At 41.0% G+C, this 15,274-nt stretch overlaps 1 protein-coding gene across 1 annotated transcript; it reads right to left on the bottom strand.

Moving 5' to 3' along the window:
• Window positions 1–6,959: 6,959 nt before the first annotated feature.
• LOC311113020 (growth/differentiation factor 6-A-like) lies at window positions 6,960–13,189 on the bottom strand. The gene is made up of 2 exons (XM_084156143.1): window positions 12,748–13,189; window positions 6,960–8,503 (listed from the first exon to the last, which is right to left on the bottom strand). The coding sequence occupies exons 1-2, from the start codon at window positions 13,097–13,099 to the stop codon at window positions 7,611–7,613; spliced, it is 1,245 nt and encodes a 414-aa protein (XP_084012269.1). The 5' UTR covers window positions 13,100–13,189; the 3' UTR covers window positions 6,960–7,610.
• Between the last annotated feature and the right edge of the window lie 2,085 nt (window positions 13,190–15,274).

Raw genomic sequence — 15,274 nt, forward strand, 5'->3', positions numbered from 1 at the left:
TTAATATCATCTGTTCCTCTGCTGACCTTGTTTGTTAAAAGACTTGTACCTGACAACTTTCCACAGTTTGTGCTCTAAAGAGGATCTATTGGTGACATGCACAAACCTTCTTCCGTTTTTAAATGTTTCCTTGTGTTGGTTATGAGTCGTAAAATAGGTTTAGCACTTTAAAGCTTTTTGGGTCCCCACTGCCTGCCATGTAGTCTCCTTTGTTAGCCTTAATAAGTGTAGACTCTGAGGGGAACTTTTCAGTATGTAGCCCTGTAATTAAACTGCTGCTCATCCATCAATTTATGACCAATATTTTGCTAAGGCATAAAAGTTACTGAACTGTAGATTTGATTCACAGTCCAACTTTAGGGGAACCACACCAAAACAGCCTCTGAAAAGAAACCACAGCAAGAGACCTCGGCACATGAAACACTTCACTGCGAATCCAAAGAGATTACTCTTGAAAAAAAGTTAACCAGTCTTTACTGTTTGCTTTTTTATGATGGTTACTTTCAGTAGAATAACATTTGGTGTGAAAGTGTCATAGTTGGTTTGATTCTCTGCCTGCGATCTGTCCACAGACCAGGGGCTCTCAGAGAAGGTCTCCATGGTTTACTCCCTCCCGTGAGAAGAGGCTGTCGGCCATCCTGGAAGCCAACCTATTGGAGGGGCCATCAAACATGTATTCCTCTTTTAGACTGCTGCCAATATAGGCCAGCCTGGTAGGAGGAGAAAACTGTTCATGACACATTTTACTTACTCCTAATTTGAATCTGCGCGTATGTCTTCATGTTTCAGCCAACAAAAACGAAACACATCCGGAACTTGTCATCCTTGTGTGTGTGTGTGTGTGTGTGTGTGTGTGTGTGTGTGTGTGTGTGTGTGTGTGTGTGTGTGTGTGTGTGTAAAAGGGAAAAGGGGGTGGGAAGGGTAAGGCATTCCTGAATGGAGGACCAAGTTGCACCGTAAATCTGTCTCTCATCGGGAAGACAAAATGAAAAGGGCTCCCGTCATAAAACATCTGTAACAGTTCCATCCGCCACCAACGCGTAATGGGGTAATTGCTGTGAGGGGGCTTGGACAGCGTGAAGCCTTTTACTCTCTTTTGTACACCATGCAGTGTGTGTGTTTGTCTCCAGCTACCCAACCCACCACCACATGACACAAGAGCTATAAAACAGACACAGTTGGAGAATCCAAAGACTCCACATCCGAATGCTTAGTGAGCCTTGCCCAGAAAGACTGTGTGTGTGTGTGTGTGTGTGTGTGTGTGTGTGTGTGTGCGTGCGTGCGTGCGTACGTGTGTGTGAGGGCATGCGGGCGGGCGTGCGTGTGCGTGGGACCTTAGCAAACAGTCAAAGACCTGGTGTATGTTCCCCTTGCCCTGTTGCTTTGGTAACAGACAGGCTCATCCAATCTGAAGTTGCATTATTGATGTCTGATCTTTTCTGGAGGCTGGGCCTGGGCACTGTGTCTTCCACACCTCGTAATCAAGCGTAATTGAGGTTAACTGTACGGCGTGGCTGAAACGCTAGACAGGTAAGCCGCAACGACTCATGATTAATGTAGTGTGGTAGTGTTCTGGGCTCTGACCTTTTGAGATACCCCAGGCACCATTTTTAAGTGAAAGCTTTGCCTTCGCAGAGCTGTGGAGTTGTCCATCAAATATTCCTGACTCCCCATCACCCTCCATCTCCTGCTCAGTGAGATCCTAGTCTTCCTGCCTCATTGCCCCTGATCCCATGTTAGTTTTTCTCCCTGTCTCGTTTTACAGTACAGAACAAAGACCTCTGTCTGTCTCTCCCATCTGGTCCATTGGTTTAATCAGGGGCTGTGTTCTCACTAAATATGAATCAAACCAGGTTAATGTTCTATGTTGAAATTATTTGATATGGCTACCTGATGTATGGTTTCCAAATCACACTGTTGGGTAGGACAAGCCCCCCTTATGGTATGTGCTGGAGGTCTTGACCAATGAAAGGCATGCCCAGCCCCCTGGCCAATCATCCTCCTCCCACCACCACTCCCATTGCCATCACAGATGTGAATTGACAGGGAGGTCATGTCCTGGCTTTGCCGCCAAACATAAGCATTGTCAAAGTTACTGAGCAAATTTACTCTGGTCTTCAGCACATCCAGATTCACATACAAACACACACAGACACTAGTCAGTCTCACACACAGATACTCAGACACATGCCCTCACAAAAAACGATCTATACGCACACACAGGACAAGTGCTCAGTGAGGTACATCTATTTTTAATTGCTTATAGTCAATGGTAAAACCTATGCTTAAGCCTTTGGTACACAGTCAATTTGAAGAAATATTGCTTTCCTGGCAATAAGACAGTTCACCATCAGAGACGTACTCCTGGTTAGTAGCAACAAGATGAAGAGAGGTGAAAGGGCACTCTGGGACATTCCTTGATAAAATAAACGAGAGCTTGAAAGGTGCACCCATATAGATCCATCAACCTCACCCAATCGACATTCTGTTTCTGGTGGAGTCTTCAGTCCGTGCTGTTGTTTTAAAACCTTTCCCCAGGATCAAGTGTCCCAAAAGCCCCTCCCACGCCCCAATTTACAGCACCCCCCGCAAAAACCTCTCCATGCTCCAATTTGATTTGGAAAATTCTGATAGGATAGATAATAAAGTAAAGAGGGCCTCAAAGGGTGTGAGGCAATACAATTAGCAAGTGATCTGCAGGGAAGTGGAGGTGTCCGCCGTATGGCCTGATGGTGGGGTAGGGTGGGCTACCATAGGACCACAGAGGGTCCTGGCTAACCTCCGCAGGGCTGGAGAAAAAAGAAGCCCAGCAGATGCCCCATTAGAGGGAACACCATAGTCCTTTGTTATGCTACTCCTGTGTTTTCCGTTTTTTAACTTAGTGAGCAGCTGCCAAGGGCAACCACCTCTCTTTACAGCATCACTGGCTCATGTGAGTCAATCGCAGGTTGTAAGAAATATAAAGGTTAAAATCATGATAGATCAAAAAGGGTTCACTCATATCCTCTTTTCTCTCTCATTCCCTCTTGGTTGCCCCGCTTAACACACTCAACTGTCTGCCTCAGAAAAAAAGAGGTGTATGGAAAAAATGGGACCTCTGGCATTAAGGCACAAGCAAGTATATTTAATGTTTGGATCCGCCAATGCCTTTGTGTGGAGGCCAGTGGTTCAATGCAGGGTGGCAATGGGGGTCAGTCCAGGCATCTGCCGCTACTCTGCAACACTCATCTGCCCATCTGTGTATTCTGCTGTCCTTCTGTCCTCTAGCACACATAAGCTCACACACACACACATTGTACATTATATATGCATGTTCACTCTCACATTCAAATATACTTGTACACTCTATAAACCAGCGCACACGTTCTGGGGTTCTGAGTATTTCTGTTCTATAATAGGGAAAGAAACCACCTTGCACTGGCCTGTGGGTTGAAGGGGGAGGTGGGGGAATGAGCCACAACACAGCCAGGCTCTATTAGATGCAAGGAATTGAAAAGGGAATAAGGAAGGATCTCTTTCCAGAGATAAACAAAAATCTCTAAGAGGAGAAACAGACACTGAAAATCCTTGATAAAGAAATTCCAATTTGACGTCATCGATAGATTCATGACCAGTTTCAGTTCAGGCCTTTGCCATGTCCAAGCATTCCCTTTCCCTGCATCCCAAACGCAGCCATTCATCAAATCACAACGAGAGTTCTCGTACCTAACAATAAATCGAATCATATTTCAATATGCCCATTTCCCTATATACTCGCTGAAAAGTAGCTTGCAGCCTAAATGTTAAGTTTGATTTATCTCCTCACTGCACAGTTTATGAGGACATCACTGATAACAGTGAGGTTAGGTATGGGGGAAATGTCTGTCTCTATAGGAGCCAACTTGTGTTTTTAGACTTTGGAGAGACTCCCGGACGGTTTGGAGAAGCACATTGTAGATCTTGACTGTGTTATCATGCATCATTATGGACCATGAAGAGGCAGGCAACTCAGTGGTCCACAGATGTGGGGTGTCAAAGCTATTTGTGTTAAACATTCTCCACATATTCTGATGAAAAGGAGCTGTGCTTTTGCCAATACAACATTGGTTAAATAAATATATTAGATAGAAATGTTAAACAAAGCACTGTCTCGGAATGGCTTCACCATAATGGTGACTAAGACAATTATGCAACTATGAGGACGAACATGTTATTCTTTATGAGACCATTAAAGCTAAAGAATGAATGATTGAGAAGATTAAACTAAAGCATTCCTTCCATTTCATCGGCATATACACATTCTCAAAACTTCCTCCATCAACCCAGTGTCCAAACCAGAGATATCATCACTGTATCCAATAAAAGAAAAGGACCTAAAATGTAAGGGTAATTGAAATTCCAAGCCCTAATTTCTCACAGAATCAGTGTACGCAATCTCACAGTTAAGGTAAGAGCATAGAGGACATTTGGCTAATGGCAGTCAACCTGTCACACACTTTCTGTCTTTCCCTTCAGACCTGTCTCTTTCCTCTTTTCCACTTGCACTGCACGTCTGCTAGTAAGGTATCACCATGCTATGGGTATCACCAACGCACTGCACTTGAGGGGAGTTAGTTAGTGGGCCTAGCATTAGCCACATAGCATCCTGATGCTATTCAATGCTGACACACAGACATAGCTTGAATGGCCATTTGGTTATGCTCAGGGGAGTGGTTGTTGTGTCAGTCATTTGCAGGGGCAGCTAAAGAGTGCACTTAGTGTCCTCTCTTTCCCCCAGCAAGCATGTGGGGAGTGACATGATACTGTACAAGAGCCTGGACAACGTATAACATTTCAAAGCCATTTCCTAATTGTTTCCAGGCCAAGGTCGATAGCCTATATGGAAGCAATCCCTGCTTTCAAATGTTTTTCATCCTCAGATTGGGAAACATTAAAGTGTTAAGTAAACTTGACCCAGGGGGGTGGCTAATTCATTGGGAAATAGCTGCGGTTCATCCATTCAGTATCATATCAGTGACAGTCAATGTATTTCCTTCTACTTCCTAACCACATGTTAACATAGCTTTAGCATAGCACTGAGTCGGCCAAACACTGAACAATAACACTCATTGTCTGTGAGGGGAGGTTGAACTGTTTACATGTTAGTGAAAACACTAAATTATCCTGTGGCTTGAAGCAGAGAGCCCTATGACTTCCAATAAGTTCATGGACTACACAGTACCATTAGATCAATCATAGCCTATATCAACTCCTACCAATAAAGATGAATGATTTGTTTACATTGCATAAACTTTTAAAGAAAGCTGAGCTCCATTGTCACCACCATTGAGTTATACTGCATGAGTTCTAAAACAACAAAGTCAACAGCTTCGGTGCTGTAACCAACAGCACTAATTATAATCCTACATGGGTAGAATGTCCTGTATCCCCTGCTAGAAATAAAACACCATGCTTTGCTAAAAGCTAGTTTTGTAATTCAAGCACATTTAATGGTTAAGATTTGGAAATACATAATGGATTCATTGTGATCCGATAAGACTGATATTAATGAAATATGCATAGATAGGGTTGAGCAACAGAACAATGTATATACAGGCTTTGAAAGCAAGGGGAAAAAAGTGATTATTTTTCCATAGTTAATATAATCCAATGATCAAAGGAGACATTCTTCTCACTTCTTATTTTGGTCAACATTAAAAAACGCACAAAGGTCTGATTGAAGTGTGAGTTTTTCCCATTATTCAAATAAAATCCTTGTAGACCACTTGATTAAGCATGATACTTCCAATAACGTTAGGTACTCTGATTAGTGTGGTTCATATCTGTAACTTCATTGGAAACAAGCAGAGTTATAAATCACTTAAAAACTATGTTTTCTCACTGTCACAGAGGATCAGCTCTGGGAAATTCAAGGGGGAGTTGAGTCATCCAAAGCACAAGAGTGTTGGATGTTTTTTTCTTCACTTTATTAGTACAGCAATAGTGTGGAATAATATCCATTAATATATATATATATATATATATATATATATATATATATATATATATATATATATATATATATATATATATATATATATATATATATATATATGTAGGCCTATATAATTGTATAATTTCATATATCATTTAAAAAGAACTTAACACAGTTGAATGCACCTCAGAACTCAGAACCTAGGTAATTATGAGGTAGACATCAATAATGGTATTTCCACCCTCAAATGTTTTTATACAGCTTAAATTACTCTTATCAGTGTAAGAAATATATGATTATCATGAAACTCTGTACATCACAATTAATAAAATTATTATAGAATAGATATTATAACGATTTGAGTGCATTTAAAGTATGTACATTTACAAAGAAATGCATTTTGTCATTTCTTCATTCGGTGCACTTGTAAAGTTTTAACTATACAAATATTTACAGCTCAAATAATGAACAGCAGTGCATTCAAAGCTAATGTGCATTTAAATATCATCTCGTTTGCGAGTCTTTTCTGGTCAGTCGATTTATCATGAAAAAGGCGTTCTTCCTGACTACATGACATTGGCGCAGTCAGTTGTTGAAGTGCCTTTCGTAAAGATGCAGACGTTGAAGATGCAAATGTTTGTCTTGATTATTTAACGTGGCCTCTGGTGTCCCCACGTGCTCCTGTGCGCAACCGGGTCCAACTGCCTTTCACTGTGCCTTCAGCAAGTCATCGAGATACAGTCAGCTGTCAATGGCAGCCACAATACGAATGTCTATGTCCATTGAGCCCATGTTTATAATCGTCTCTTGCATTCGTTTCCCCCCGGCTGTGGTGACTCGAGCGCGCACTCCATTCCGATGAAGCAGGGCGCACAGGGAAATCTCTTGTAGGCATACCTGCGCTATCTCTTTTCCTCAGAGCCCATTGTGTGTTTGGTAGATTACATTCACATTTTGGAGAGAGAGAGACAGAGAGAGAGGGGGGGGGGGGGGGGGGGGGCTAGGGCCGATTACGCATCAGAAGAGCTCGATAGTTTCTGCTGGACACTGGCAGTGAGCCTGGAAACACCCGCTACAAATGAGTCCTCTTTGCAAGACTGTTGAAGGGAGCTGCAACAATGCACAAGGGCTATCCTGTGACTGCGGCCTAGTTTGAACAGGTGCATTCCACTGTGCACATTTCGGACGCAGTCCACTGATGGAAGACCAACAATTCCAAGCCTGCTCAGACATTAACAAATAATAGCCTATCACTAGCATGTTGATACCCACTCCTCTCCTGCGGACTAATGGTTTATGACAACCTGTCTATCCATGTCGGGGCCTGGCAAAACAATAGACTATGCCACTGAAAAACATATCAGACGGATGGAAAAGTAGGCTAGGAGTATGTATTAGTTTAACACAACAATTGGACAGCTAAGGCTATGTGAGATTGTACTGAGTTTAAATTTGACCAAAATAAATACGCTTGCATAGGCCTACACTACAAATAATGTCTCTCGCGGATCCCTTTTGAGTGAAGTTTAGGCGCGCCAACGCATGGGTCTATATGCATCAGATATGCCACAGCTTTCATATTCTGACCTGGACCGACTGACATATCTTTGATTTTACGGGGTTTAAATACTTGAAAGTGTCGCAGTAGAATAGGACGCTACCTGCAGCCACACTGCTCTACCACCATGTCCTCGTACTGTTTGTACACAACGTTATTGCCCGAGTCTATGTAAAGAATGCTGATGGGACTTAGTTTGGTGGGAACGCAACAACTAGGAGGTGTGCTATTGGGGTCCATTGAATTCATGAGAGTTTGAATGATGGCATGGTTTGTCGGCTCTAAATGCGATCTCAAAGGGAAGTCGCACACGCCCTCGCAGTGATACGCCTCATAATCCAATGGCGCAATGATCCAGTCATCCCACCCTAGCTCTTTAAAATTAACGTGCAGAGCCTTTTTGCTGCATCTAGATTTTGACTTTTTGCCATGTCTTTTCCCATGCCGATTGTTCAATGCAGTCCTCCGACGGCGCCTGGCTTTGAACTGCAGGCCCCTCTCCTCCTCCGACCTGCTCCCTGATCCACGCGACTTGATCTTCTCTTTCATTTCGTTGAACAGGTTCTCCCTTTTCTTGGACCTGGTGTAAACCACCAAGATGGCCTTCTCTTGCTGGGTTCGGCCGGTTCTGTCAAATCCCATCTGTTTTAAATCGATTTCCATTTCTGATTTACTAAGAGTGCCCTTGAGCTGGAGACAAAGCTGGCTCCCCTGATCAGAGTGATGCCGGTTTTTAAACATTTCCCACACGTCCAAAACCTCCCATCCTGGTTTTCGGGAATCCAGAGGATCAAGGGATCTGGAATCCAGTAGCCGTTCTGATCGACAGGAGAGTAATTGAATGTCATAGAGACCTGTCGGGGACGTTTGCAAATCCCCGGGCACTTTTCTAAATATCCTTAATTCAGCTCCAACCAACTCCTCTTTGTCTGAAAGGGTTGAGACATCAAACAGATACTTTTGTCTTCGCAAAGGAGAGTGCAAGAGATCGTCTGCAAGATAAAAAGAAATAATTGCAGTCAGATTCACTTAGGGTGTACAGTGTTCAGGAGAGGGAGAGGGAGGGAGGAGGAGGGTTCACATTCTCACAAAGAGGCCAGATCCACTGGCCTTCTTTCTTGTTTTTCAGTGCCCACTCGAAAATCGAGCTGAGACAAACTACGACTGACACGTCATCAAATTAAATAAAAAGGTCTCATGGTTAACATCATAGGCTACTTGATATCATTTCTGAGCAGAAAGAGTGAATTAGCATTTTGGTACTGTATAATAACCATCTTCATTCTTAACATCAATAATCAACAGATGCAAACTTAGCAAAACAGCTACCATAATAATCAATTATTTAGTTTTGCCCATTAGGCCTAATATGACGAGGTGTCGACTGTCTGAATCAAATGTATTTCCATGTTACTAAGCTATAATTGTTGAGACAGTCGCCTGAATATTGTAGGCTAAGCCTATGATCATAAAACAACAGCTGGCAATTACATATTTCTGTCCTTTTGGATTAGGCTTTTATACATTTTCGATGTGCAAAATACCGTTCAGTAGCCTATAATCCTATAATTTTGCCCTGTACTTTAATTGATGTCACTTTATATTATTAGAACTGAATCGAAATATAGCCTATGTATTTTAATTCTTATGGGGAGAAATGTGAAATTCGGAAGCAAACTTCAATTGAATTGTCAATTGAATCTTATCATTAATTTTAAATGGTAATGGTTATTAGGCTATTGTTTTCTAATAACACCCCAAATGAATCACACTTCTGAGAATACTTTGCTTTTTCAATGTATACCTATCATCACTAAACGAAGAGCCGGGTTAAATTTGTGAATATTATATCAAACAAGTTTATTAATTATTCTTTGCTTGGAAAAAATAATTTCTGAAACAATTATTGTGGAGCATAGAAACTAGGTGCCTAGTGACATGACGGGAGGGGATTCTACCAGACTCAACCGACCAAAGGCGACATAGGCCACTGTACACTCAACTGAACAATACACAATTAATACATTATTCCCTGCTCGAGACCCACGAGGCCTAGGCAACACATATTTGATCCCATCGAAGCAATGTGCTCTCATATAAGTTAGAATATTGTACATTTCTGCTGTAAAGGGTTTACTGGCGGTATGCAGTGTTTTTTATACCTAAACCCCAAGGTTTCATAAAATACATTATAGCTTTTTAAAACACCGTTTTCTAAAGATTTTTCGATTACTTACGAGAAATTTAGATTTTCGTAATCTTTTATCAGTCAAATATAATTATACTTATGCATAATAGGGGAAATGCTCAAATAGGCTGAAGTAAAAACGAATCTGTTTTACTTTTATGGCTACCATGAAAAAAGTATTTGCCCAAACAAAATGCGATTTTCTTTAGCATTCATAATAACAGGAATATACTAGGCCTACATAAGACAGATAAACCTGTTGTGTTCTGAAATATCCATCAAATGTGATACTGCTTACCATTTGTCCATCAAATTAAATGCACTGAAAAACATGTTATTTAATAAAAACAGCAATTGTTGGTAGCCTGTTCTAGGCCTAAACAATTGCGCCCGGTGTGTAGGCTATTAATCTATAACTCCAACATAGATGCCATATTTCAAAATAATATGATGTTATTCGAAATAGATATTTGAATTTGGTTGCCAGAACGTTCCCCCCTCTGTGAACCCTGCAGAGTTTAATAGTAAAAGTAGATTGAAACCTTGTGTTTGTTTCAGTAACTTTGCACGTATGGTCTGCATTAAGGTTTTTTATAAGACCTCAAACAAATCGAATACAAGGTCACCAAATAATTAACAGTTCTGAATTCCCCTCTTCCTCATTAAAATACTTCCCCGCTTATATTTCATCTCCTCTTGCCAACGACAACATTCCCGGTTCAAAAGTGCTTGGCCTGATTATGCTGACTTTAAGTTACAGCGGGAATCTGTTTTAAAGAACTTGACATTGCAGTTTGTTGATTTTGAGATATGATTCGACAAATTAAGAGACACGTTTTGATTCACCTCATTTGCTTGGAAATTATAAACATTTGGACATAATGGAGCCTGTGCGTAATTTACATATTAATCTGACCAAAATATGAACGATAAGGCGTCATCCGCTTATGTTAGGCCTATTGTCATATTATCTGAGGTTATGGACAACATATAACATTGATGTTACGCTTTCGTCTATGTATTAGGCTTTCTAACTTTCTAAAGGCTGATAAAGAGAGCGAAGAGGAGAGGAGCGAGAGAGAGAGAGAGAGAGAGAGAGAGAGAGAGAGAGAGAGAGAGAGAGAGAGAGAGAGAGAGACTTCTAGTGCTGTGGCTTCCGAGGCCAGCGAGCACCATCTGCGTTTTAATGAGTTTCTTCAAGTGCCAAAAGTAATTTTCGGTTTATTCTTGTCTGACCTTGCGACCATAACGAACATAGGGACGTCTCCTAATCTGTTTTGCATAAATTGTTTTCATTTTACCTGCAGAGGGGAAAGCCTACGCAATAAAAAACATTTCAGTTTTATACAAAAATGTCGTCTATCGGTCCAGTTCACCGTACACTTACAAGTGTTTCCAAAAAGAGCTGTGCGTAATAGCTGAAAAAGCACAAAATTCATATTTACGCACGAACGTTGTCTCTTGAGTATTACTTTTCGTACTTTTTAAAGTGAAAAAAACATTATGTTGGAGCCTATTATACAATACAACTCAACACTCGAGGGCCTGGTAGAATCTTAACAGAAACCACCACTGTGCTGAGAGAACGGAAGAAAAATATATTTTCAGCAATTAAAGTGGTGGTCGCGCAGGGAGGTACAAGGTAAAATACTAACCACTTCATGGCGAAGGACGTGTTCTTACATTTTTTCCCTTCGTTTTTGGTGATGTGCCATTGGCTGAGCTGGGTCATTATGAGAGAATAGACAGTGTTTGATATGTTATGACATGAACACTCAATTAGATCACGAGTTCAAATACTCCAATCAGCGGTTTGATGCTAAGCAACCCTCAGAGAGTCCAGAGAAGGGTCAGAGCCAGTGACACATCAAATCAAAATCAGGGGGAAAGTGAGGCTTTTCACCAAATCAGCTCTATGTTACAGATAGGAAATAATGCCAGCAATGACGTTAACTAATTGTATGTCTCCTCTAAAGATAAAGGAAACTTACATGTGTTCGGTTTGTTGGTGTTTATCTGCCTTTGTTTGTCTAATCAAATCCGCCAAATCACTTGGTTACAGAGTTAACTGTCCCCAATCACCTGCAGCCCACCCTAACCCATTCTAATATATCCGTTTATTAACTGCAGAGTTGGCCATACAGATTGCACTGATGGCATGATGATCTGTAACACAAACTTATAATTCCTATCTTGATGTGAGCCAACTGCAATTTCCTCTTTGACGTGTTCACTGATTCACATAGTCCTACACCAATTTGTAAATTAATGCACAAGTTCTTTGGAAATATTACTTTTTCTATGATTATCTCAATTGGCCCTGTTTTGAGATAGTCTTGTCTGACGACATGGTAAGGTTTGAACAGGATGGGTTTGGTGCACGCGGGGACCCATAGAGAATGATTTACTACCTTCATTTAGATAGGGCCTCAATTAGTGTTTTATTGTCGTGTTACCTGGGGGTCAATGTATGTCTAATATAACTTTATATTTTACAAAACTGACGTACTCCTATGGCTCTTTAACATGTGTCCCAAGGGCTCAAAGGGAACTGAATGCGACAACAACGTAATGCGTCCCTCATAAATGGTGATAAAGTTCCAGTGCAACTTATACAACTTTGAGGCTGACAAGATAATTGAACTTTAGCTTGTGATATATCGTTTTATGCATTAATTAATAGGACATTTTACAACTCAAACTGTTACATATTTAGATTGGATCATCTCTAAACATGCGCCATCGACTGATAGGCCAGCACACTCTATTTTGATGTGGTTATTTTATTTTATGGCACTCTTTACAGCACAAGAGCAGAACAGGAACACCATTTTCCAACATTTCAACTTGCAACTCTGGCATTTCCTTCAATAAGAGAGCCATTGTAAAATGAATAGTTTATGCTACTGTTTTAGTTTTTTTGATTAAAAAATGCATACAATGGCTGCAGCGATGTGTGCAAATCTAGAACAAATGTAGCAAGATTCTCAATTGGTCGTATGCAACGGTAGTAGGTTACATAGCTAAGTCATTTTAGTTGAGACCAACCTGTTCCTCTGTCCACAAAACTTGTTATGGTGTTTGCAGACTTTGAGGAGCGGAAAAAACTTGCGTTTAGTCCGAGTCTCTCTGCAGCCGAATACGTCCTGTATATGGAAAGCATGTAATCGTGGGGCACAATTGCTTCCTTATTAAAGTCTTCTTGGTGATGGCTTAAGATAGGAGAAGATGCGAAGATCTCTTTGAGAAATTTGGTTGACCTTTGTCCATCATGAAGGATCTTGGCTCCCTTGTTTCTCCTTGGCACAGAGGGAGATATGATGGCAGCTGACTGAAAACATGGTATATTCCAAATGAAGATGAGTAACAAATATAACGATAATACTTGAAATGCGTCCATGGTGGTAGTGTCCCAAAGATGTTTCGAAGCCCTCTCCACAATGAATTTTAGACAGCAAGGGCTGAAGATAGACTGCGCGTCAGAGCTAGACTTCTGCGTTCCGGTCTCACCAGAAAAGTGCGTTCGCGCCCTCGACTTCACACAAGAGCGGAGACTGTTGAATCAACAGAGAAACACGCCCACTTGCAGACGCTCATGTAGCCTACTTATTGGAGAACTTTTCCCAGTCTTTCTATGGACGTTGAGACGGAGGAGACATCTCCGACGGCCGAGGAGTCGTTTCTCACCGCCATAAGTAACGCCACAGGATGCCAAGTTTAAAGGTACAATAACACGTTGACAAAGGTCAAGAGGTGGACAAAGATTTCAACAGAGTGGAGGTCATGGAATGTTCCTAACCAGCTGAGAGAGTGGCCTATTGGCCTATATTGATGAATGTAACCAATTATCTAAGACCCCCTATAAACTTTTACGCACGAAAACATGAAGACCCGTGATTTATTTCAAACATGCAAAGGTTTTGGGGCCATTTTTGTTTTACTTTAAAAACACCTTAGCAATAGTTCAGCTATTTGGGGCGATGGTCTACATCCCTAAAGATGGTCACAGGTGCAATTTTGACTTTTCAAGACCAAGGACCTCAGTTATAGATATTGTATTTCTGTGCGTAAACCAAACTGGCAATGTCCACGAGGGTATCAATGGATTCTGAAAGTATTGAAGAGAATGCGTTCCATTCAAGAAAATAAACGGCAAGAAAAATCACTATTCATTACGCTATTCAGCCTCTCTTTTTGCTGTACTCTACCGACCTCCAGTGGCATTGCCATGAACTGCAAGTGGCTTCAAAATCATACGACCCATACTTCTCTGAATATCTAGGCCCACTTGATGAAGACATAATAATGTCTCCTCAAAAATGTGTCATTCAGTTCATGATAAGGCCATCATGTCTCCAGATAAAGGACTTAATGAAAATCCCTTGTGGAAATCTCCACTCTTGAATTGTTTAGTCAGAGATAAGATGTGTACATAGGCCTTGCCAGTAACATATTAACTAACTGTGGTGTTAATAGGTCAACAAACGGACAAGGTCCTTCACAGTGATAAGATTTAAAATAGTTTGAGACAGGAAACAACTTCACAGTGATTTGTAATGCATGCCGCTGTTGATGCATTCACTAATTGTGTGTCTGCCATAGTTTTTACTCTGTGTATGTTTTAGGACTATAGCCTATCTCTATGCAGGCCCTATTTCTAATGACGGGTGGGTAAGACTGGATCCAGAGGATTCACCCAACAAATACCTACCTGTTTTTGAAAAACTCCACAAAATCAATTTCTGATGCTGATTTCTTGTAGTATGTCACGTTTTAGCTTTTATCTATATGGCGTATTTGAGGTTTTAAATTAGGGTTTAAAACTTTTAAATGTATTTATTAAATGTATCTAAAAACATACGTATCTAATCATTCACATTATCTATTTGCATTTCTATAAATTGGCATGTTGAGGAATAAACATGATTAAACCAGTCCATAAAATAGCATGTGGATGAAATAGCATTATTTGCTGTTCCATTGTGTAGCAGTACTCTCCAGCAGAGGGCAGCATTTGTCCACCACCTTCTCCTGATGTCTGTGGCTTTGACATGGAGCATTCACTCTTTGAATTTACTCTAAGACACATGGACAGGGTCAGTATTTTATTCCAAATGTTTCAAATGAGAATAGGCCTTAGATGTCTCACACACTTAACTAGCCGTTGGTCACAGGGGTAGGCTACTTGAATGTTCTGGCCACTGCTGTGAAGCAACTCAGTATCCCCTACCTCTTTGACCTGGGCTTTTTGACAGCCTCCCTCTGATTATCTCTACAATCTGAACATTGGGTTTGGAGAGTTTTGGCAGTTACTTGTCCTCAAATTAATTTAGCTCTCAACGGGCCCTGCTGCATTATGTTATTCACTTCTTTCGTCAGTAGGAGTCAGTATAATTCTCAGAAGAACCTCATCAATTTGGTCGAATGGTTACTGTTGACATTTTTTTCTTGGTCTGCTAAACATTTTGTAGAAGCAATTCTCACCATAGAGCAGGTTTTGATACAGATTGGGATTTGATGTCTTGCGAAGGCTGCACTGCAGAGTCTATCCTACTACTGGGGCTTTGACCTGCTT

This window comes from Coregonus lavaretus (genome assembly GCF_964263955.1).
Source record: "Coregonus lavaretus genome assembly, chromosome: 3".
NCBI classification, from domain to species: domain Eukaryota; kingdom Metazoa; phylum Chordata; class Actinopteri; order Salmoniformes; family Salmonidae; genus Coregonus; species Coregonus lavaretus.